The sequence below is a fragment of the Danio rerio genome, chromosome 1, assembly GCF_049306965.1.
Source record: "Danio rerio strain Tuebingen ecotype United States chromosome 1, GRCz12tu, whole genome shotgun sequence".
Lineage (NCBI taxonomy): Eukaryota > Metazoa > Chordata > Actinopteri > Cypriniformes > Danionidae > Danio > Danio rerio.
In genome coordinates, this window is record NC_133176.1 from 45,142,501 (window position 1) to 45,169,000 (window position 26,500).

At 38.2% G+C, this 26,500-nt stretch overlaps 1 protein-coding gene across 14 annotated transcripts in view; it reads left to right on the forward strand.

Moving 5' to 3' along the window:
• The window catches only part of si:dkey-37g12.1, a 67,672-nt gene that overhangs the window by 34,797 nt on the left and 6,375 nt on the right, over positions 1–26,500 (forward strand). For 4 of the 14 annotated variants that reach the window (XM_073953296.1, XM_068221558.2, XM_073953293.1 and 1 more), the window contains 7 exons: positions 4,873–5,016; positions 7,849–7,972; positions 8,619–8,687; positions 8,764–8,938; positions 14,025–14,123; positions 14,307–14,398; positions 14,797–15,361. In XM_073953296.1, the coding sequence (XP_073809397.1) occupies positions 4,873–5,016; positions 7,849–7,972; positions 8,619–8,687; positions 8,764–8,938; positions 14,025–14,123; positions 14,307–14,398; positions 14,797–14,844 (751 nt within the window). In that variant the 3' untranslated portion in view covers positions 14,845–15,361. Of the gene's footprint in view, positions 1–4,872; positions 5,017–7,848; positions 7,973–8,618; positions 8,688–8,763; positions 8,939–14,024; positions 14,124–14,306; positions 14,399–14,514; positions 15,373–26,500 lie in introns of those variants that run through there. The other 10 variants (XR_012407418.1, XR_012407417.1, XR_012407421.1 and 7 more) reach the window with 4 other exon arrangements.

The following is a 26,500-nucleotide window of genomic DNA, read 5'->3' on the forward strand; positions in this document are numbered from 1 at the left end:
CTATGTTCAGCGTGAGGTAGAGAGAAATGCTCAGCACGGCTTATCAACATTGCTGAAGTAGTCAGAGTGCAGAGTGTATGTGTGAGCCCAATGCAGAAGTGCATTAAAGCAATGCAGTTAAACACAAGCATATTTCTCTTAACCATAAGTAAAAAAAAACTACACACATTCTATATTAATTGGCAAAAGCTGAACTATTTTGAAACTTGACCGCCGTACGTGTGTAGAAACAGCTGATGGTGGCCATAGCAACGATAAACGGCTGTGAATCGCGATCTCACAAATGCATTTAAATTCGTAAACGCGCGTCACGTTTTCAATGCGGTTTTAGACGTGTTATAAAAAATATAAGGAGTTAAAACACAATTAAATACATAATTTACAAGCTAGAGAAAACAAGGAGGCAGCCATTTTAATCACACTTAAGTTACTTACATTTGTGAAATGGAGGCAGAAACTGATCCATGAACTGTGTACTATAAAATTCCTGTCAAGCTCTGAAGTACCTCAATAGTTTTTTTGTATCCTTCCTTTAACAAATGGCTGATATATCTTCAGTGTAAGCGTGTAGATTAGGGTTGGGCATCTAAGCTATAATGCCGATCCGATACACATCTCGATACAAAGAATACGATCCGATATATTAGCGATACATTTGTGACATATTGCGATGCAACACGATACGATTCACACCCATATCACCATACAATGCGATAATTCAGCACTAACTTATTAGATCAAGTTTATGAGATTATGCGAAAGAGAATGCTGTGCCATTGAATGAGTTTGATTATTTATTAACCAAGCAAAACCAAGACTTTTTTACAAACTGGCTTTTCTCTCAGAGCCAGAGTGTCAGTTTACACTAGAGGGCCATTTTAGAACATATAGCACATATTATTTAAGTATTTTCAAGATAAACAGAATGTATAAGTGCAATATATATTAAAATATATATATATTTGCACTCTTTCAACATAAAGATTTACTATTGCACAACAAGAATTGTGATTTAACTTTTCAACTATGAAAACAAGTTTTACAAAGATATGTTGTGCCACTGAATATTCAAAACTTAAGGTGGTGAACTAGCAGTGTTATGCTGCTTTGAAACATCACTGTCACTGTAAACAACAGGCTAATAAAAATATAATTAAATACAAATTAACAGGAGGAGGTGTTTAAAACCTTCGTTCTCCGTGACACTAGGCTGAATATCTTTGCAGATGAACAATGCAGTAACATCCGTTATTGGCATAGAGCGCACAAAACTGTTGCGCATGGAAAAAAACTTGCAATGCTTTTCTCACCACTTTTGGAGCTGGTAGCTACAGTTGAAGCAGTGCAGGAAGCCGGGGATGCAGAAACACTGGAAGATGCTTCCACAACAACACCGTGGCGCCGCTTCAAGTGAGATTTCAGATTAGTCATACTGCCCGTGTATTTTACAGATGCGCGGCACATTTTGCAAATTGCATCTGTCCTGTCAAGTCGTCCATCCTTAAATCCATAATGTTGCCATACTTTAGATTTAGAACTCAGTGGGGAATAAAATGTTTGTTTTGCTTCTCGCGCTTTCTGAGGGCGCACCACTAGCTTCATCCACACACCTGATACACTGAGTTGTAGTGTAAGTGTACACATCCGCAAGTCCGTTGCTAAGGCATACTTTATGTAGGTCGATTAAATTATGCGCCAAAAACAGGTTGACAACACTTGTTAATAAATAAAAAATACATTCTATATTAAAAATATAAGCTGTATCTTGGAAAAATCGATGCATCTCGCAAAAACCGATGCATCTCGATTTGCTTCCAAAATTTCATTCATCCTCTGCTGCTCTACCGATGCACTCGCATTGTGCACGCGCATGACCGCGTATCGATACATATCGGTTAATCTTCCCATCCCTAGTGTAGATTGCTGAAGTACTCGTCAGAAAAATGACGGGAACACAGCACAAGGCTGGGGCTATAATGCTGAGGTATTTTGTAAAAATAAATTTCAACCACTTCACAGGGTAGGGAAAATAACACTAACTTTCCAGTACAATTCAGAGCACAGCCGAGATCTGCTACAGTGTTTGGCTTCTTTTTATTTCTTCAGTGTTTGTGGGCGGGGCCAGGGGTTTAAATTTGGGCTTAAGTTCCGTATCAACGTCACGCAGACACGGCTAATGATTTGTTATCGCAGCGATTCATTTAAACCACTCTCAGTCGACTTATAGATGAGTCAATAGTTTTAAACATGGTGCACTTTCAGATTTAAGCCTTAGCTGGATATTTCGCTTTACTTTAAGCTGTGTTACACACTGCATAGAAAGCCATTTTCAAAAACCCATAATAGGGGCTCTTCGAATATAAACTATATAAAATACCAAAATTTACAAAATCACATAGCTAACAACTTACCTTATCTGTGCTGACATATATTACTATAAATTACTGAAACTGAAATAAAAATAAATAAAAATTAGTAGAAATATGAAGTAATGAAGAAATATAAAATCTGAAATTATTAAAACAATTAAATCTCAGCTGAAATGTGAAATTCTGGAAATAAAAGTGAATTCAAATTATTAAATATTAATACAAATTTATTAATGAAAAAATTATTAATAAAAGACATCATTATTTAAATAATTGTAGACCCCAAGGCCCATAGCCAGAGAGGGTTCTGGTGGTTGAAAGACCCCACCCCTCAGTGACAAAGATCCAGAATTTGTCCCATACGTGAGCTCATTTGCCCTATTTTGACTGCTATGCCAACATAAATTGTAAAAAAAACTTTGAAAACAACCCATCAAAGATGGACCAATTGGAATTCTCTATTAGATTTTGCTTGAGTGTGACTTTCTGTTCAGAAGTGCTAAATTCGTAGTCCCAAATTCTGATTGAGGAAAGTTGAAAATGCTGACTAATTTGCCAAATAAATGACAATGGGCTAGTTTTTAATTTAAAACAGATTAGTTTTGGAAACAAATTCCTGTTTTTTAAATGATTTATGTAGTAATATATTTGTATTTTAAAAAATATTATTATATTCAGATATCTTTATTCTAAATCTTTAGGAAATGTTTTTGGTACGTCAGAACGTGCGGTAATGATGACCATCTGACAAGCTAATAAAGCAAAAAATAGTGCTTAAAATGTCCCTAAAATGCAGTAATTAAACCTCACAATTAAAATAGAAAATAAGGCAAGTAACTGCAAAAAGGTCCACTTTTTAAGAAAAAAGAACCACCCCTTTCAACAGGCTGGCTACAGGCCACTGACTACTGAGCAACCTTGCCGCCCCAACAGTATAATTATAAATGTGATTTATACTATCGCCCCTTTCACACATACAGACCTTTCCGGAAAATTACCGGCAATTTTCCGGATGGTTGTATGTGTGAACAGGCCCATTTTGAAAATACCGGTAAATTCGTTCTGGTTATTTTCCGTAAACAGAAGTTGTAACATTACCGGTAATTTGCTGGAATGCTGCGCTGTGTGAATGCAGAAGGAAGATTGCCTGAAAGAGCGCGTACACGTCTAGAACGTGCTGACGTGAGACGTCTGCTTTAGCCAGTCAGAACAGTCAGACGCATTCATGTGCGCGCGGTTTATAAGAATAAAAGCCTTTGAATATTTTTCCAGACACATTTAGCTGCTAGATGTTAGTCAGATAACGTTTCTATGTTCCTACTTAATGCTAACTGTGTTAATAATTATCGATAAAATGTTTATGGTAATCCATTGTTTGTTTACCTTCAAGCTTTGCGTGTGCCCGTGAGCGCCCATAGCGCCAGCACACACACATATCATAAACATCTTGACATGCGAAAGTGTTTCTCTTTGTTTTCATTGGAGTTGTACTCAATACTGATCCATCCGAAGAGTTTGTAATGTAGTCAAATGTTTACAAACACAAGCGCAGCCTTTTAGAGGTCATTTCTGGTTAATGATGTCAGAATTTACCAGCATTTTGCGATGGATGTGTGAATGCTCTTTTCCGGAAAAATTCCGTAACGTCCTCGCCTGTGTGAACAGCGCTTTTTTGAATATACCGGTAAAGTCGTTCTGGAAATTTTCGAACAGAGTAAGACCCCCAAGTGAAGTCGGTGTTAACGCTGAGGTTGGAGATAAGTCTGATTAAAGGCACTTTAAACAAGCATTGCTGAGACATCAGACGTATACAGCTCTCTCCCTCCCAATCTATAGCTGACATGATGCTGTAACTCTTGCATATTCTTCCTCTTTGTGCTTGTTTCAGGTCTAAACACAGCATTTGTAACTAATGAGAGCTTTTGAGGTTAATAAAAAATGTGTCAGGGACACAGAGGATCATTAATTACACTTACAAATGACGGTGTTTAATCAGGTAGACAAACAAACAGGATATGAGCACTCTGGAGACCAATGACACACAACCCAGCGAGCACAGAGTCCCATGACAGCAACACTGTCACAACGCATAAGGATGAACATTTATACTGGCCTTACAAGATGAAGGGCTAGAAACACAAAGAGATTAAAAAAACAATTGTGTTATGTTTTGTTTACAGTGTAATCTGATAAATGTTTTGTTTTTTGTAACAGAATAGCCCTTGAAAGGACAAGAATGAATTGCTACTGCTTCTTTAGTGTGATCATACTTAAGCTAGTTAATAGTATTAACAATATTTTGTGTGTGTGTGTGTGTGTGTGTGTGTGTGTGTGTGTGTGTGTGTGTGTGTGTGTGTGTGTGTGTGCGTGTGCGTGTGTGTGTATGTGTGTGTGTGTGTGAGTGTGTGTTTGTGTGTGTGTGTCTGTGTCTGTGTGTCTGTGTCTGTGTGTCTGTGTCTGTGTGTCTGTGTCTGTGTCTGTGTCTGTGTGTGATCCCGCACAGAGTCTCTGAGAACATTCTGGATGACCTGCTGTCCCGTATGGAGCAGTATGCCTGTAATCTTGAGGAGATAGTGAGTGAACGCACAGCTGAACTTCAGGAGGAGAAGAAGCGAGCAGAGGGACTGCTCACACAGATGCTGCCTCGGTAAACCTCCAGATTATAACCAAAAAAAAAAATCACTGCTCAAAAGCTAGAACTCATTTCCATTCCCCGATGTTTCAGCAAGCAATTTGCAAATGAAAATATGCTTATAGGCTGACATCAAGCTTGACAGTCAGCTGTTGGCCAGTGTCGCTCTTGTTTTTGCTGTATATTCAGTGCCATCAACACAGTCTGCCTATAATCACAGTTTTTTTCCCCTCCTGCTGATTATGCTGTGGAGTGATGGAGGCTAATTGGGGAGAGCGATAACTTCAGTTGGCTGTTCAGCTAAGTTGTTTTGAAAGCATCAAGGCAGAATACTTTTCTTACTATAAAAGAAAATGCAAATACTTGACTATTATTATACATTATTACCTACCATAGCTATCTGGAGCAGCTATTATATGAGAATATAATTATTCAAAAGAGTAAGGGGTAACACTTTATAATAATTACACACTATGAATCATCTATTAAGCATTAGCAATTAGTGAATTCATTGTTTGTTAAGCATTAACTCTACATTAATAGATGTCAGTAAGCAGTTTGTAACTGCAGATACAAATGCTTTATTCTTGACTTATAAGCATGTTTCTAATGTGCCTAATGATTGTACTTTCATACTTTGTTAATGATTAATTTTTCTAGTTGGTGGCTTTTAAGATCATTCAGAATGAGCTAGTAATAAACTATTTAAATCGATATCTATTTATTATTATTCAGGCATATATATTAATAGTTGATTTGTTTGTAAAATAAATGCTTTAAATGCAACTTCATCCAATTTTGTGACCTAATCTGATGAGTACTATTTATGCTTTATAAATCCCTAATAAATGACAATTAAGGGCTCAGCATGAACAATATACATCTTTGTAATGTTATCTAAAAAGTAAAATTACTGTAAAGTTTAAAGATCGACAAATAGCTGGAGTGTTAAAACATAACAAAACTGGATAAAACAACAATATAATGATTTACCAATACAGTGCATCTGGAAAGTATTCATCCCTTCACTTTTTAAAAATTGTTTGTAATGTTACAGTCTTATTCCAAAATTGATTAAATTTATTTATTTCCTCAAAATTCAACCCACAATACCCCATAATGCCACTGTGAAAAAACCTGAAAAATCACATGTACATAAGTATTCAGTAGTATTGCTAAATACTTTGTTGATGCACCTTTTGCAGCAACTACAGCCTCAAGTCTTTTTGAATATAATGCTACAAGCTCGGCACACCTGTTTTTGGGAATTTTTGCCCATTCCTCTTTGCAGTACCTCTCAAGCTCTACGAGGTTGGATAGGAAAAGATGGTGTACAGCCATTTTCAGATCTCTCCAAAGATGTTCAATAGGATTTAGGTCTGGGCTCTGGCTGGGCCACTCAAGGACATTCACCGAGTTGTTGTGAAGCCACTCTATTGATATTTTGGCGGTGTGCTTTGGGTCATTGTCCTGCTGGAAGATAAACTATCGCCTCAGTCTGATGTCAAGAGCACTCTGAAGCAGGTTTTCGTTCAGGATGTCTCAGTACATTGCTGCATTCATCTTTCCCTCTATCCTGACTAGTCTTCCAGTTCCTGCCGCTGAAAAACATCCCAACAGGATCGTTCAGGTTAGATGGCCGGCCAGCTCTAGAAAGAGTCTTGGTGGTTCCAAACATCATCCACTTCCAGATGATGGAGGCCACTGTGCTCAGTAACTAAAGTAACTCCAATACTGATTCAGGTTTTTAGAAGTTTCAATTCAGCATTTGATTTCTCCCAGTCCGTCTCGTGACCACACGGCCGCTTTAAAGGTGAATTATACTCGCTCCTGGCTTTACAGTAATCGGCCCAAGCTTGTCTGTCCTTCGGCACCTCCGGCTCCGACTCGGCATCAGCTAGCGGCCCGCAGCTCGCTCGCGCGCATCCGTTTCTGATGCAAACGGGCACGCGCTAATGGCGGATCTGCGTGAACAGATGCGCAGAAGTCCGAATCTACATATGCTGACTGACAGTCTGACCTGCTTATCGGAATTATGGGAGATGTCGGTCCGACTCTATTTAATTGGATGAACATTTTTTAGTTTTATGCTTTACCCAGAATATAAAAATACATATAAACACATTCAGATCATTTACTGTAATCATTACTATTGAACTGTGAAGAGACTTTCAACCAGCACAACAAAAAATGTTTCTGAAGACAATCACATACTGCACCTTTAATGCTGAACCGATAATGAATTAACTGTTTGTTAATGCTTAATAAATAATTTACTGTGTGTAGTTATAAAGTGTTATAAGCCGAATAAGGAACACAGTGGCTTCTCATAGCACAGCGAATTCCATTATTCTTTTTGATATTTGGCTCCAGCTTATCAAGAAGTGATGCATTGGATAGAAATGGTGCTTTTTTCCAGTTTTTGTGCTTAAATTTAATTCATACCTTTGGATGGAAAGCTGGTTCAGGTGCGTTTAATTTGGTTTCGAGCTAAACTATATTTGGAAAAACCTGAAATATAATAAATGAAAGCTTGACGTGAAGGGACAGCAGTCAAGGTTTCATTTCACACCCGGATAATATCAGCTGAAAAGATATTGGCATTTTTTATAAATTTAAAACCTGGTTAAACTGGATGCTCAGTGATGCTGTTTGTGTGTGTGTGTGTGTTGATAAACTGAAGGCAAGGTGGCACAACTGTTCAATAGGCTCATCCGTTACTAAAAACTAGTTTGCAACTGGCCTAACAACAAGCCTACGTGACAAGACAAGTGATGAACATCACCCGACTCTCCACTTGAAACCTACTTTTGAAAAGTGCCTGTCTTTTTTCCTTCATATTTTTAGATCTGTAGCTTCTCAGCTCATCGCAGGAAAGACAGTGAGAGCCGAGACCTACGACTGCGTCACCATCTATTTCAGTGACATTGAAGGCTTCACAGCCATGTCAGCATCCCTCACGCCAATGCAGGTGATGAAAGACAGCAAGACTCAAACAGCATCTTAGAAAACTTCTGCATGCTCCTTTCTGACTGTGCCTTGCGGGCATTTCAACAACAGTTCAGAGTTTTTCTCTTGTGTAGCTTCTATGTGGGGTCATTTGTATGGATTCTGATCATGTTTTGAAAACATATATGTCCAGAGGTATTTTGTGTTGGATGGAGGAGCTGCTATCTTGAGTTGGCTAGGACTTTGAAATAGCCTACACTTATTAAACAGTGTGTGTGTTTGTTAAGAGGTTTGTTGTAAGATCAAATACCCGCACAGTAAGCTCAGGAATGGGTCTCATATGACCCATGAGAGCTCTTGACATTACTAGATGGCATGGCACGAGTGCCGAAAACTCCAGCCTGTCACGAATGTCAGGCTTCTGTTAGCATAGCAGTTGGCTCACTAGCTCGTCTGAGCCTTACACTGAAAATATTACAATCACATGAGATTATTTTTGGACCATACTGAAGCCCACAGCTGAACCACAACGGAAAACTATTGTCACCCTACAGAAACTTTGATCTGCACGTCTGCACCCATAAGCTGACTCTATATCCTCCATATATATATATACCCTCCATGATATCTATATCCTATATCTTGCGCTTCTTTATTTTTCCCTCTAGGTTGTGAATGTGCTGAATGACCTGTACACATACTTCGACAATATCATCGACTACCACAATGTTTACAAAGTATGTCATTTGATATGCAAAGCTTTATAATTGGTTGTCAGATTGGTTGCTTAATTTGTTCTTTTGCTGTATCCAGGTAGAAACCATTGGAGATGCGTACATGGTGGTCTCAGGCCTGCCTATAAGAAATGGAGACGACCATGCGAAAGAAATAGCTAGGATGTCATTAGCTATAGTGCAGGGATTGAGGAGCTTCCATAGTCCACACGTACCAGAGCAGCAGCTGAGGGTCCGCATTGGAGTCCATTCAGGTAATAACTGGATGGTGACAGCTCTTTGGCTGTGCTATTCATACTTGTACATTCACTTGCTTGCAGTGCAGGGTTACCAACCCGAAAAAGAAATGTGCTTAGGATATGAGAGTAGTGTCATGTATTTTGTTGTACTTGGTTTTATAAAAATCTTCATGTACACATTGTTTTTGTGCTCATCTACTGAAATATGAGTACTGAATTATACAACAGGTAAGTGGTGCTCAACCTAGTTCAAGAGGTAGGGTGGCACATTTCTTTTGTCTGCAAAAAAGATTCCCATCAAAGCTTTTTAGGGGGAAAAAATCAAGTGTTTGGTACACCCTTCATATTTTCTCAATAAAAAGAGTTTAAACATAATTAATGTTTTTGCTCAACAAAGATTAATCAAACTGATCAAAAGCGACAGTAAAGGCTTTCTGTCCGTCAAATAGTTCTTCAAAGTTGTATCATAAGCTGCGTCCCAAATGGCACACTATACACTATGCACACATGCACTATGTACTTATGCACTTACACACTCAACAGGATAGTATATGTATGTAGTGTTGTCCCAAATGGCACACTAATGTTTTTTTTACTAAGCGGAAATTCAAACCGTTTCCCTGATGACGTTTGACGGTTGCCAAATCAGTGAAATAAACAACTGAATTATCAAATAATACCTGCCGTAAGTACTGCCGTATTCACCATCGGGAGGCGCTATAATCACTCTCGTAGGAGAATTTTGCTTTCACCATCCAAAATAAATAAAGTTATTCAACATGTGCGTCCGATAGCTCCATTTTCGCTACATAAGCAAACCTGCGTTCGTTGAGTGCGTGAAGTTACCATCATTACACACTTCATTTTAGCGGCTGAATGAGTGCATCATCCGGGTAATTAAAGTGCACTTATTATTTTTAGAATTTTCAGTGTGAACACAGTACTTACACTATTCATACTACAAAATGGCGTAGAATAGTGCATAAGTATGCGATTTGGGACGCAGCTATAGTTTACACAAAAACACTCACCGACCACTTTATTAGGTACACCTGTCCAACTGCTCGTTAACGCAAGTTTCTAACCAGCTAATCACATGGCAGCAACTAGACATGGTCAAGACGATCTGCTGCAGTTCAAACCAAGCATCAGAATGGGGAAGAAAGGTGATTTAAGTGACTTTGAACATGGCATGGTTGTTGGTGCCAGACGGGCTGGTCTGAGTATTTCAGAAACTGCTGATCTACTGGGATTTTCACTCACAACCATCTCTAGAGTTTACAGAGAATGGTTTGAAATCCAGTGAGTGCCAGTTCTGTGGGCGCAGAAGACCACACTGGATGCCGCTCCAGTCAGCTAAGAACATGATATTGAGGCTACAATTCGCACAGGCTCACCAAAATTGAACAGTAGAAGATTGAAAAAACGTTGCCTGGTCTGATGAGTCTTGATTACTGCTGCGACATTTGGATAATAGGGTCAGAATTTGGCTTCAACAACATAAAAGCATTGAACCATCCTGCCTTGTATCAATGGTTCAGGCTGGTGGTGGTGGTGTTATGGTGTGGTGGTTATTTGGCACACTTTGGGCCCGTTAATACCAATTGTGCATCATGTCAACACTACAGCCTACCTGAGACCATGTCAATCCCTTTAAAACCACAGGCTTCCAGCAGGATAATGTCATATAATGTCTCTCACCCCATAGACTATCCACCATTGTTTCAGACTCTCTTCCTCCATCTCGCAAACTCACTGCACTTGATTCGAACAGTGCCACTAATACACTCTGCTCCACACTAGCATCATGTCTAGACCGATTATGTCCTCTTGCATCCAGGCCAGCCCGTGCCAGTCCTCCTGCACCCTGGCTCTCGGATACTCTCCGTGAGCATCGCTCAAAACTTCGGGCTGCGGAGAGAATTTGGCGGAAAACTAAAAATCCTGCACATCTCTTAACATATCAAACTCTTCTGTCCTCTTTCTCAGCTGAGGTTACTTCTGCAAAGCAGACGTATTACCGTCTGAAAATCAACACTGCCACTAATCCTCGCCTACTTTTTAAAACATTTTCCTCCCTCCTCTATCCTCCTCCTCCAACCGCATCCTCCACACTTACTACTGATGACTTTGCTACATTCTTCTGCACCAAAACCGCAAAAATCAGTGCTCAATTTGCTGCACCTACAACAAACACGCAAGATACAACACCAACACCACACACACTCACCTCTTTTTCTCAGCTCTCTGAGTCTGAGGTGTCCAAACTTGTGCTATCTAGCCATGCAACCACCTGTCCACTCGATCCCATTCCCTCTCATCTCTTGCAAGCCATCTCTCCTGCAGTCATACCAACACTGACTCACATAATTAACACATCTCTTGACTCTGGTTTATTCCCCACTACATTTAAGCAGGCTAGGGTAACCCCACTGCTAAAGAAACCCAACCTGGACCATACGCTACTTGAAAACTACAGACCAGTATCCCTGCTTCCATTCATGGCCAAGATTCTGGAGAAAGTAGTGTTCAATCAAGTCCTGGACTTTCTTACTCAAAACAATCTCATGGACAACAAGCAATCCAGCTTTAAGAAAGGCCACTCAACTGAGACTGCCCTGCTCTCGGTCGTGGAGGATCTCAGACTGGCTAAAGCAGACTCTAAATCATCAGTCCTCATTTTGCTGGACTTGTCAGCTGCTTTTGACACTGTCAACCACCAGATCCTGCTATCTACGCTTGAGTCACTGGGCGTTGCGGGCACTGTTATACAATGGTTCAGATCTTACCTCTCTGACAGGTCATTCAGGGTGTCTTGGAGAGGAGAGGTGTCCAACCTACAGCATCTAAACACTGGGGTACCTCAAGGCTCTGTTCTTGGGCCACTTCTCTTCTCCATCTACACATCATCTCTAGGACCAGTCATCCAGAGACATGGATTCTCCTACCACTGCTATGCTGATGATACCCAGCTATACCTCTCTTTTCATCCTGATGATCCCTCAGTTCCAGCTCGTATCTCAGCCTGCCTGTTGGATATTTCACACTGGATGAAAGATCATCATCTTCAGCTGAACCTCGCAAAAACGGAAATGCTTGTAGTTTCTGCCAACCCGACTCTACACCATAACTTTTCAATCCAGATGGATGGGGCAACCATTACTGCATCCAAAATGGTGAAAAGCCTTGGAGTAACGATTGATGACTAACTAAACTTCTCTGACCACATTTCTAGAACTGCTCGATCGTGCAGATTTGCACTCTATAACATCAGAAAGATCCGACCCTTCTTATCTGAACATGCAGCTCAACTCCTTGTTCAAGCTCTTGTTCTCTCCAAGCTGGATTACTGCAACTCTCTACTAGCTGGGCTTCCAGCTAACTCTATCAAGCCTCTTCAACTGCTCCAGAATGCAGCAGCACGAGTTGTCTTCAATGAACCTAAACGAGCACATGTCACTCCGCTGCTAGTCCGTTTGCACTGGCTGTTAGTTGCTGCTCGCATCAAATTCAAAGCTCTGATGTTTGCCTACAAAGTGACTTCTGGCCTAGCACCTTCTTATCTGCACTCACTTCTGCAGATCTATGTGCCCTCCAGAAACTTGCGTTCTGTGAATGAACGTCGCCTCGTGGTTCCATCCCAAAGAGGGAAAAAATCACTTTCGCGAACGCTCACGCTCAATCTGCCCAGTTGGTGGAATGAACTCCCTAACTGCATCAGAACAGCAGAGTCACTCGCTATTTTCAAGAAACGACTAAAAACTCAACTATTTAGTCTCCACTTCACTTCCTAATCTGCAATTGCCTCTGAATATCACACTAACTGTACAAAAAAAAAAAAAAAAAAAAAAAATACTAACACTTCCCTTCTTAGACTTTACAGACCTGAAACTTGCCTTTAGTACTTATTCATTGTTGCTCTTAGTTGTGTAAATTGCTTCCTTGTCTTCATTTGTAAGTCGCTTTGGATAAAAGCGTCTGCTAAATGACTAAATGTAAATGTAAATGTAAATAAAGCGCAAACCATCTCAGACTGGTTTCCTGAACATGACAATGAGTTCACTGATCTCCAATGGCCTCCACAGACACTAGATCTCAATCCGATAGAGCACCTTTGGGATGTGGTTGAACAGGAAATTTGCATTATGTATGTGCAGCCGACAAATCTGCAGCAACTGTGTGATGCTATCATGTCAATATGGACCAAAATCTCAGAGGAATATTTCCAGTACCTTGTTGAATCTATGCCACAAAAGATTAAGGTAATGTAGGCAAAAGGGGGTCCAATCTGGTACTTGTAAGGTGTACCTAATAAAGTGGCCGGTGAGTGTATATTTGGCAACACAGCAGTGTGTCCCATGGACCAGCATATTAAAATTATTTCTAAAATGACAGAAATCTAAATACTGATGCTGGAATTTTAGATTTAGGTCACATGAATAAAGTGCACTCTAAGTTACATGAATTATAAATGAGTTATTTTAAATTTCAGAATAAATCAATTTAATGCATACAATTTTTACTTAAATGACTAACTAAATGCAGTTTGCGTGAGTGTATGAAATGTCAAAAACAAAACTCAAAGCTGACTAACTATGAACTTCATGGGATACATTTTAATCTGCAAAATCTAAATAAAATCTTCTGCAAAATGTATATAAAATGTATAAACTGCAAATATATAGAGAAATCTCAATATACTTTGCAAAAAATAGATGAATAAATCATGCATTGTTATATACAGTCATGAGAGTGTAGTCCTCACAAATATGTTTGATTATGACATGTTATTTATCCAAAAGGTTCATAAAGTACATTTCATTTCTCTGGTTTGTTTTCAATACAAGACCAATGACGCATTTGTATATGCATTCTGATTGGTCAATTCATGCATCAGAGAACTGTTTACATTATCAGCTTCTCTGGCAGGTTCCAACTTGTATTATGACACATATATACAGTACGAAAGATTCAAATAGAATACATCATTATACATTCTATTACACAACCGTGACATTAAAGAGCTGATTCAGGCATGCAAACCGGTCATCAATAAAAACTTTTGTTCAACAAGAGGCTCATTTTGTTTGTTGTACAACAGGGCCTTGTGTTGCAGGGGTTGTGGGTCTGAAAATGCCGCGCTACTGTTTATTTGGAGACACCGTGAACACAGCCTCTAGAATGGAGTCATATGGATTACGTAAGATCACTTTTGAAGGATGTGCTGACAGTAGATTAAAAGAGACATGTCAGAGAAGAATTTTAAATGAATTTTAAGTGATTGATGTTGCATGATCTTGAACTGTGCACTCTTTTTACTGACCTTTGATTGTGAAATACTCAAGCCGGGCATCATAACGTTTGATTTTTCTTCCCTCTGCAGCCCTGAAGATCCATGTGAGCAGCTCCACCAAGTCTCTCCTTGACACTTTCAGGAATTTCCGCTGTGAACTCCGAGGTGACATCCACATAAAGGTACAGAGTTTTTGTCACTGTGACATTTACCTCAGGAAGCTTTCATCTCGCCTGTCTTACCACGTCACAACAATCCGATCCGCTCAACTGAGTCTTTTCACATATATTTATTTTAGGATTGCTGCTTCAACAGAACTCTCGCTAGAACTGTGACAAATCCAATGTGTTACAAAGCTGTAGCGTAATGAAATGACATCATAACTACAATCAAGGATGTAAACATTGAAATATCTGAAAAGTTATGCATACATGGCAACATCATTTCAGAAAGCATGGAAATATTTATTCAGTAAGGACACACAGCTGGCAAAGTGCTATAAATAGATTTCAATAGCCTCCTCTTAACAAGTTTTCAAAGCTTCGGCACTGTTTCACCTCCCTGTTCTCTTCCATTTCAGGGAAAGGGCTGGGTGAGGACATTTTGGCTTTTGGGAGAGGACTACTAAACCAGATGTCCCACTTAATACGGTTTAACATGCTTCAAAAAAGAGAAAAGAAATAACAGTTGTAGATTTTTATTAGAGCATGCTATACTCATGTATAATGTTACTTTATTTTGTGTGCTTGCAGTATTTTAGTTACAATAAGCAGTTCTTCACGGTATTTATAAAAGTTTGAGGTTAAGATTTTATTAGTATTTTTTACATCTCTTAACCTTCAGTTATTACCTTTTACTTGGGGCAAACCAAATTTACGGACATTTTGCTATTTCAGCCCAGTATTTTGTAAAACATCTGCAGATTTATGCGGAATATTTTTGGGAGTATCATAACAAAAAACTTAACATATGAAATAAAAAAGAATACCTTTTTAACATTTATAAATTTTTGTACAATTCAAATTCAATTAGATCCACTTAATTGGTAAACAAAGCAAGTCTCCCATATAAGATATCTACTAAAAGACAACAAATATTACTTTACAAACTGTATTATAAATAAATCATAAGTTTTTATTTATGCCAATAATATTACAGAAATTAATTTAAAAACTGACTAAATATAAATTTTCACACATTTACAGAAATAAATAAATAGACTCAATGATGCAGGGGTGATAGCGTTCCGGCACCACGCCGGATTTCCGGCGTACTGTGGCTGCGGGGAAAAAAAAATCAGGTTCACGGATATTGATCTGTCATTTCTCTAGATTCACAGAATTCACTCACTGCTACTGATTAATTGTGTAATTTAGAGAGCTTTATAAATTATAACGGATCTTTGTGAGATCTCTATGAACTAAGATTAGTGACGCTTTTTAGTGATAATAAGAGGAGCGTGCTTTGCACTTTCCAGGCTATAATCCATTCAGAATTTGTATGAAACTTTCGTTTTCGGCACATATACGCTGATATGTTTTGGGAATGACATCTGCATATTTACACTGGGTTTATTCTCGAAATAACGGTGAAGAAATAGACGGGACAAAAATATATTTCCCCCTTCTCCTTAAACAACTTAGTGTTTCAGCTATGAAAGAGTTCAGTTTTGTATGTAGCCTAATGGCAAAGTGTTTATATTTAGTTTCGTTTTTTATTCAGCTTATTTAGAAAAACGTTTGGAGCATTTTTTATTCGTTAAAATTAAGTTTTTTTTAACGAACAGCGCCCAGCGGAAGACCATCATTGTCTGTTTGATCAGTTTGCCTTCTCAGATCATCACGACTTGCCTAAAATAAAAGATATAAAACAGTTCAAGTATAAAACAATGGTACCTTAACGTTAAAGAATGTGTGCTATTAGGCGCATAGTTTGCTTATAAAAAGCTTGCAGGACATCGAGGCGCCAGAGCAATCACTTGCATTTTTTCAGTGGGAGCAATTTAAAGTTATCCGTCATTTTTGCTCACAAAGTACGAGTAATACATCAAAAAACGTTACAGCGTTTTTATAAAATAAAGAAAACCAAAATTATGCGCTTTCTGTCGTCTGGTTTTTGAACAGGAGCGCTTAACAAAATGAAGCAAAATGTATATGCCTCACAGACATAATAAATATATTTATAGAAAGCTTTAAATTATTACTTAACGAAATAAAACAAATCGAAAACAAAAAACTCCTTCATGTAATCCGTAAAGATAAATTTCTCTCTAAAGGCGAGTCCAAGAGGAGATTGCCAGTCAGGATCTTTGCGACACTGACTCAGAATAAGTTTATTAATAAATAATTAAGATATGTCCTTACTCTTTCCTCGACACATTCATTGTTATTTGTTTTTGCCGGTGATTGGGGCGAGTTTTAGCTTATTGTGTGCGCTTGAACGCGGATTCACAGTAGCAGTTTTAACATGGAGCGACACGACATCTGACGTACAGATGACACTGGCACATTCCACTGAGTGTAGTGACACTTCCGGTGGCACGTCCGGTTTTCCACTGTCATGCGTCACTCGCTAGTGGCATGTGTAGTGACCTGTGTCACTCAGAGTGTCGCGCTGCATGTCACTGCAGTGACATCGACACCCGGCGAAGCTTATGACATCAATAAACACGAGCAAAACCATATTTAATCATTACGCGACATTTAACCTAATTTATCGCGTCGCAAGTTAGTTTATTTGCTGAGCTACTCCACGATGTTTTAATTTAAACGCATTTATTTTATGTATTCGTAGTCATACTTCCGTACGTAATATAGTCATTTGACAGTACATGTCAGTCAAATTTATTGTGGCATGCTTATGTATGGGAGGGGTTACACTTATCTGTTGTACTGTAGCTATATTATTGCATCCTGGCAGTTCCTTTGTTCCCTACAATATGGACTTCTCTATGTTTTTAATTCATTCATTTATTTTATTATTTAACTTATTTTCATTTTAAGGTATTTTAAATAATATCCTTTAAAAAGTTATAATAAAATGCATGTTGAAAACTCATAACATATATGCATGTAAGATAACAGGTGTCATTTGCCTAATGATTTTTAAATATTAAAGCAAAGAGACTTATAAGATTAATGTGCTTATAACGTGCTTATACTGACACCTACTGGCACATGTCACAAGATCACTGACACTGGCATGTGTCACTGACATTACTGGCATGTGTCTTAAAAGAGCCACTTGACAATAATGATGATCAGGGTTACACATAGGCTGTAAATATATTTGGGCCCAGGGGCCCACAAGTTATGTGTTAAAAGTGCGTTGCATACATAGTACCCCCACCCCTACTCACCTCAGGGGCAAGGAAAAAAAGTTCAGGCTCAGGAATTTTTTCCACTATCAGCCCTGATGATGGGTTAAAAATCTGTGGATTTATGCATGTGCAGATTTTGTGCCTGTAACTCATAACGTTGTTATATATCATAGTATATAGGGGTATTTGGTCCTATCATATAATGTTTTTAACTTGAATAATACTAGTAATCTTAAGGTGTTACCATTTTTTTTAGCATTTATTTAATCACAAAAACACTAAAGAGCTATTTTATAAAATATAACAATTGAATAATGATTTTTTTAAAAATCAGAACCGTTTTAATATTTTCACTATATTCTTCATAAAAATATAATGATTTAAACAAATAGACAATGCTTAATTGACAGACAAGTATGGTAATATATAGTCACATTGTATTCTGTGTTATCCCCATGTGTATAATTTAGGTGGTCATTTGAGATTATTCTGGAAGGAATTATGTTAGGACATGCATTCTCACCTTGAATGTAAATAGTCTTTTAATTTGTATTACTATTATTTTCTTTTGATTTTTATACTTTTTTTGTAATAGAAAATAAATGAATAAAATAAAAGAAAATAACGAAATTTGACTACTGTGTATAGTTAGTACATCTGATAATAATGTATCTGTCACGATCACCAGCGATGTAACCCTTATAGATCACTGGAGAACATTCACATTCACTCAGACTACAATCCTGTCTCCATATGGACTACAAGTCCTGCCATGCACCACGTACACACACCTGCTCCAAGGCTCCTTTAATTACACTCACACAGCTGAAGCTGCTCATGTACTGATTACACTTGCATATATTCAGCTCACTTTGACACTCTCATTGCTAAGTCTTCGCCTGTTCGCCTACCCATTTTTGCCTGTTGTTGATCATTGTCTATCTGACTACGATTCTTAATAAAACCTGTATAAGGATCTTCACTCCATTGTCACTCGTCTCCCTCATGGTTACAGTATCAGAAATATATTATAAATGAGATACTTTGAGGAATAAAATTACCATCACTTTTGCTTAATACATCTTTGCTGAACAAAAATGTCTTTGATAAAAAGACTTACAGAACCCAAACTTTAATTTATTGAACATGCTGTTATTCACAAAGCTGAACAAGCAGTGCAAAAAAAGAAAAGAAAAACGCAGTGGTCTATATCAATAAAGTATTGTGAGTAGTGCTGTCAAAATTACTGCGTTAACGCATGCGATTAATTTTAAATATTTAAGGCGTTAAAAAAAATGTACGCAATTAACACAGTTGCAGTTTTTTTTTCCTGTTGAGTACAATTGTTTGTATTCAATACTTTATTATTATTATTATTTTCAATTTTCCATATCTGTAATGCCTGTATTCTGGCATTTTTTTTGCAGTCCACTTACAATCCAACATGAAAATCAATTTTTCTTTATTGGCATTGATTTTTTTTTTTATTCAAATAACACTAACATGCCTGTGTTTTTATTTTTGTAATAAACATGTCTGTCAAGCCAGGATCTTGATGGTTTATTGTGGGTATGTTGTTTACAAGAAGAAATCTGTTACAAGTTAAACAGAAATTCTAATAAACAATTATATTTTGAATTTAAATAGTTTTTGTCTTGCGTTTGCATTAATTTTACATTCGAATAGCCAAAATTACAAGTTTCAGTCTTTTAAATGCGATTAATCGTGATTAATTTTAAAAAGTGTGATTAATTCATTTTTTTAAATTGACTGACAGCACTAATTTTAAGTAATTTAATATTTTTGTATAGAGATAATTCTTCTTAATTTTTTTTTTTACTATATTCCAAATCATAATACCATACTTTTTACTCCCAACACGCACTGAATGTTGCATTCGTGAATTGGACTCATCACAAATTCCAGTCATCTTTCAATTACCAGTTCTATCTCCAACCCTCATCATGAACTCCATTACCCAGCATTCCCCTGGATCCACACCAATGACTGTAAAAAATATGGACAACGCGACAGCCCTTTTTCCCATTGAACGCCTTGAGGGCAAAACGCCTGCTTGACGGGCACAAACTGTCGCAAAAGACTGCTGAAATTGAAGCCTTGACATGCGCAGAAGGACTGTCTGATGGAGCCAGAGGAGGAGCCGCGAAAATGAGCGGAGTCGAGCTTCCAACCAAACGCTTTATGTAAAATCAACCACACCCCCCGAACTTTTCAGCATGCGTTTGCTGTCATATCAACACAAATGGATGTAATAACGTTAACAAATATGAGGGTTTTATATATTCAGTCGCGCCCGCTCCGGGCCGCAGCGCATAACCTACTTGCTGCGTCGCGGGCTGATTCCGGCTCGCATGCGGCAGCGCCGGCTCGCTTGGCCGTCGCATCTGGCTTGATTGACTCTGGCTGAAATCGGGCAGTGAGTCCAGGCATCCTGAGTAGGTCGGTCCAGCAGAGGTAGTCAGTCTGAGCTCTAAGGGATAAGTCTCCGGCAGGCGAGAATCTAGCCGGAACTGGCCCAAGTGTGTTTTGCTATCTGGGTGGTTAAGCGTGTATCAACAAACTAATAAAGCCCGAAAAAAGCCCTGAACTTGGCGAATAAACAGTGTTCCACCAGGATCATGTATGTCAGAAACTGTAGTTTACTGCTGAACTCATTTTGTCATGGTAAAATAACACAGAAATCGAATAATAACATTTCAGTCTCCTGCCGAAGCTCAGACGCGCTGCTTTGAGAAACTGTCAATCACAGCTGTCAATCACCATGACACGCCCAGCATTAAATTACTGCTAAAAACAAACTGTTTACAAAAATGAAGATCTGCACCTTTTTCAGCACAATAACCAGTGCCTTAATCGACCAGAACCATCTTTCTGGACATTTTATTGCAAGTGTAATAATTTTTTTTATTTGGGCTCAAGTCTCCTTCATTAACACGTAGGAGGCGGGCTTTATGACTTGTACTGCAGCCAGCCCCCAGGGGGCGATCTAACGGCCGAGACCTTCACTCAAACGCAGGCTTGCGGCACACTTGATCCACACCTGCCAGCCATCACCCTATTCCCATTACCACAGGAGCAGTCACTTTTGACAGTTTTCTGCGTCTGGTCATGTCTTTGATTCCTTTCGTTCCTGACCCTTTCACCTAGCCTTTGTGTCTTTAGACAGCTCTTGCAATCTTCAAGTTCGGCTAAGGACTCGCCTCATCTTTGTCAGTTACGTGTCTAAACTTACCAGAATAGTTAACTTTGAAATACCTACCTGGAATTCATACTACTTACCTGCGTTTGGATCCTTGTTTGCCTGTCTGCACATCTGCCTGTCTCCAGTATGTCTGTTCCTATTTCCGTACACCTGGAAAAGTTGACCAAGCACAAATTTCAAGTACTTGCCTAAAAATAAGTTTATTTACGTCAGCATATCTCATTGAACCTGGACAGCAACAATGGACTATTAGCTGTCCATTACTTTAGTGAATCCAAGGCCAAATGTGTGTGCGATCTGGAAATGATCACAGGTAATGAAACCATATCGGATCAGAAAGTGAGTAAAAGTAACAGAAGATGGAATCTGGAAAATGCAATTATGAACTTGGACAGCAGAGATGGTGGAATTTATTTCAATTATAATGTCTATTTGCATTTCAGCACTAATTTTACATTTAAATATCATTAATAAATGCAATCCTGGCACAGCACATTTTGTTGGACTGTATTTTGTAATCAGTCAGCTATACGGAGACCGCTGAGAGACAGTCATTACATTAATAGCACAGCCATTTCACAGTTGACCCTCTGTGATTCATCCCCTCTTTGGGCTTTTAACCAGTCATCTCTATCTTGCATTGGCACTGGAGCTTTCTCTAAAAGCCTGTAACTGTTGCACCATATTGACAGCAAACCTCTATGAACTCCAGATATAATCTTAACTGTCTACAAATGACCATTATTGAAAGTGACCGTCCACATCGCCATTACTTCTTTTTTGCTTTCATGTAGCCTTTGCCCACTTTTCGATATCATTTATGACAGGGGTCGCAGATCCACATTTTTCAGATGAGATATTGCTGTATGGAATTGCTGTGTGCCTTGTCAGGGGGAAATGAAAAGGATGTGTTTTTGAGGATTGTGACCGTGTTATCTGAGCTCTTTTAGTTAAGAGAAAACTTATCTGACTTTGGCAGAATTTCTTCCTGCAGATAATCTTCAATTCGATTCGAACTGTATTTAGTTCAGAGTTTGGGGATTTTAAAATGTGCTGTTAAAAGGGTCAATTTAGGATTGAGACTGATAAATGAAGCAAAAAAAAAAAAGGTTCACAGTTTTCAAATTCATAAAAAATGTATTTATTTTATGCCTTTAAGCACAGAAGCATGGGTTTACCGACTGGACACTGGAACGGAATTTTTCCTCAGAGATTGTAGTAAAAAACGCATTTCTTCACAATCAAGCATTTTTACTGTAACTTCGCATGAATGTTTATCTCTGAATGTTTATCATTAAAATCTCTCTAACCTTAATTAAATAAAAAAAAATTGGCCAAACTGATACTCAAACAACATTCATAGGATCATAGGTACATATCGTAGGATTATAATAATAAATAATCATATATACTACACAGTAAACACTATTTCAAAAACTGTGGTTGTTTCTGGTTGAAGGTCTGGTTGTGTTTCTCTTTCAGAGTTTATTCCATTATACACAGCTTTTGTGTACATACAGAAGAAGGCAAAATTATAAGCTCTCCTGTGGAACCTAAATTCTTTTAAAACAAGAAACTTCTAAAACTACGTCCCAAGTTGTTTTTATTATAGATGTTCAATGTTTTTAACTAATCTAAACTAATTTATATTTTTAATAACTAATTTCCTATAACTTTGCACAACCCAGGCTCATTCTGGAAACGTACCGCTATATACATTTCTTGAGATCACAAAATATGTCCTAAGGCAGTGGTGTCCAAACTCGGTCCTGGAGGGCCGGTGTCTTGCAGATTTTACCTCCAACTTGCCTCAACACACCTGCAAGGATGTTTCTAGAAAGCCTAGTAATAGCTTGATTAGCTAGCCCAGGTGTGTCTGATTGGGGTCGGAACAAAACTTTACAGGACACCAGCCCTCCAGAGCCGTGCTTAGACATGCCTGTCCAAAGGGGTAAAATTTTTTTGCAGTTTTTATTTTCGAGAATCCAACCTTGGTCGCTGTGCATGCTTTCTGAGATCTCAAATTTCTCTCGCTAGTGCCATTCGCACCTGCTGTAATCCCTTTGAGGCCGCTGTTGAATGACTAACTGACCAACTGATTGACTAACTTACCCACCCCCTTTCCTAAACCCAACCGACAGTTTTCAAAAGCAATCCAGAAAAAGAAAAGCTCTTGTCTGATATTTACCACATTTTCAGACTTTACCACACTCTCACCCTGTTATTTACTAGTGTATTTTATTTTTTACCTTGTGTATTTGTCTTACCTGCTTTCTAGAGCCATTCTTCACCGTACTCTAAACCCATTACTTCAATTACTTCTGTTTCCTGCAATATAGGGTATGCACATAAACTTCCGGTGAATGGGTTATGTGACTATTTTCAATTTTAGATGGCTCCATTTACAGAATCTGTTGTGATGTAATTTAAAATATAATCAGTTAAACAGACTTAAGCATTCATTTAGTTGTACAAGTGTAAAATGAGCTGAAAACATGCACACGCCATCAGGATCAGTAGGCTAGCTCAGAAACTCTTGAAAACTCTGGAGCAGTGTTTACCAACCACATTTTCAACCTCTCCCTAATCAAACACACCTGAATCAACTCATCAGAACAGAAGAAGAGACTCCAAAACCTGAAGGTAATGGATCAGATAAGGGAACATCCAACATATGTGCCTCCAGGTCCTGGATTGGGAAATTAAATTTCATATTTTAAAGACATGGTGCGAAAAAAATTGATTTAGTGCAATCTTTCTTGTACGTTCTGACACCCAATTTACATCGTATATCAATCAGGCAGTGAAGATCATTGATTTTTGACGAAAAGTTTTTGTAGTGGCATACAGTTTACTGGAATCGCTCTAACTTGGTTACTAAAAAATAAGTCCTTCTGCATGTACTCTATTGTATATGCTACAATGTACTGTATCTATTAAGCAGCAATGGCTCTCATCCAAGACCACCTTAGCCATTTCTCTCAGGTTAAGATTCTTGTCAGGGATGCCGGATCAGTGTCCTCTAAACGGCGCTTATTTTCAATGAGCCAAGACCCCAAAGGGGTGATTTGTTTCACTCATTGAAAGTGCTGATGGGGTCACTTCCTTCTTATGATCACCCTGTTGTGTCGGTGGTCAGCGGTGTTAAAAGTTACATACAGGTCATTTTTACAATAGGAACGCTTTGCGGACTGTGTTTGCTTTGGCCTACTGCTTTGTTGGCAGCTATATGTTCTGAGCAGTCATTGGCTGGATGAGGAATCATGGGCTTGTTCATATTGTCTAACTGAGGTGGTGTTGGGTGTTAAAGGATCTGCAAGTAGGAGATTCTTCAATGGCTCTTTGCTTTCCTCGCTGACCTATGACCGGCTCCGCTACAGTCCTATCAATCTCCCGGGCCTGTCAAAGTCTCCCTGCTGACCACTCAACAATTATGAGCTTGTTTTCTTTTGCGATGACCTGATAAGCAGCTGTCGTGAGGGGCTTTACATACTTGTTGTGGATCATTGTTCTTGTTGCATTGATGTTACTGAACAGGAGAGTTTTAACCCAAACATCCTGGAGCAGACTCAAGGATATCCTGCTTTCTTCAGCCAGCAAGGCGAAGATGGTTAATGTTATTGTAAAAAGATCTAGTGCATAATGGGATTTTTACATAACACTAAAGCTTACATAAGTTGTTCTTGCATTGTCGCTCTGATACATTCTTCATTTACTAAAAAAAATAATACAGTAATACTTGAACAAACATGAACAAACAATGAACTTTGTTAACAATATTTAATGATAATATTTCTCAGTGCATTAATTAAATTGTTAGTAAATAATTAACTAGAATTAATAAAGGCTATACAAACATTGTTATTCTTTGTTCATGTCAGTAAATGCATTTTCTAATATTAATGAGGTCCTGTTTTGTAAAGTGCTACCAATAATACTTAATACTTTAAAAAAAGACACTTTGAAATGGGAAAACTCTGGAAGAATTTGCACAATTTAGTGTTGTTTTCTTCATCTCTTTTTGTAACAAACAATACTTTGTTAGGTTAATATTTATTAAAGTTACACTTATTATTGATCATTTTATATCGTAAGGTGAGCTTTAGTCTCACTGTATCCTATAATGTAAAGTAAATGATAAATATCCAGATTTAAGTGCTACACCTCTTATTGTTTGTTTATATGCTCTTTTAAAGACACAATATGTACATTTTTTTTACATTAGAATATGAGTGCTATATATTTTACTGACTTTTGTACTTGCATTATACAAAATGTTTTAAAAAAATGTTCAAATCCAGAGAAAGAAGTCAATGGACTATATGCACAGCTAGTGTTTTTCAGCCAATGATGAATGTCCGGTGAAAGCTTTATGTAACTATTTTCAATTTTATAATGTTCCTTTTACAGCATCAATGTTGTATTGTAATTCAAATATAATCAGTAAATAGACTTAAGCATCTATTTGGCTGTTAAAGCGTAAAAGAGACAAAAAACTGTTTAAACGCAGGCGCCGTCATTAGCAGCAGGTTAGCACAGAAACTCCATTGAAAATACTGGGGTATAATTAATTTCCACGTTTTAAAGACGTGGCGTGGAAAAAAAATCATTTAATGCACTGTTACTTGTTTGGTTTGATACCCACTTTATAGTGTATATCAGCCAATCAGTGAAGATCGCTGTTTTTTTAAAGTAATCAGATCTTTAATGAGAAGCCCTGGGCCTGGTTGACTGAAATTAAAAGTCTTTGTTGAAATACCCTATTAACTAGTGACTTGAAACGTATCCCCCTGTATTTCCATGCTAATGATCTCATACACACTTGATTTGTGATTTGATTTCATAAAAACAGGAAAAACAAAGACACTTTAATATGTTATGCATTTTGTTGAACTGCACAGAGCAGCATTATAACATAATTATAGCAGTGTTTAGTTTAACAAAACAGTGCTGCTTCTATCTCCTTTCACTTTGACAGCTTTCAGACTTACGCCCCATTCACACGGGGCTTCAGCGTCAACGCTTGACTGAAGACGTGTCTGAAGTTGGGGCTGACGCGATCGTCATAGTAGCGTAAGCCAATGAAATTCAGTCAGCAATAGGCCACTGTCTAGCTGCTGTATTTGCATCAAGCAATCTGATTGGCTGATGCTTCTGTGGGCACTTGAAAAGTTGAGATAGTTCCAACTTCTGCAGTGAGCAACGCCTCTGAAGCGGCGCCGACGGATCTACAATGCAGTTCACCAACGTTTGACGTCACCCATTCAAAGTGAATGGGAATCGACGATGACGCTCCTTGTGAATGGGGAGTTACTCTGCTTCATATAACCCAGATTATAAATTTGAGCTAATCCTTGAAAATTATTTGAGTCCTATATGAATGTAATGAAGATGACAACTCCCTCAGACAAAAACAGAAGCCAAACAATAAAATAAACAAGTAGATAACAGGGTGAAAATGTGGTGAAATCTGAAAATGTGGTAAAAATCAGGAAAGGGCTTTTCTTTTTCTGGATTGCTTTTGAAAACTATCGGTTGGGTTTAGGGAAGTGGGTGGGCCGGTCAATCTGTACTTTTGAAAACACTATTGGTTGGGTTCAGGGAAGGAGGAGGGTGGGTCAGTAAACTGGTCAGTCAGTTAACTGACAGCTGCCTCTGGATAAGCACAATTTATCCAGGATTCACACGTGGATTTACGCGAGAACAGCAGGCAGGAATGACGAAAGAAATTTGAGATCTGAA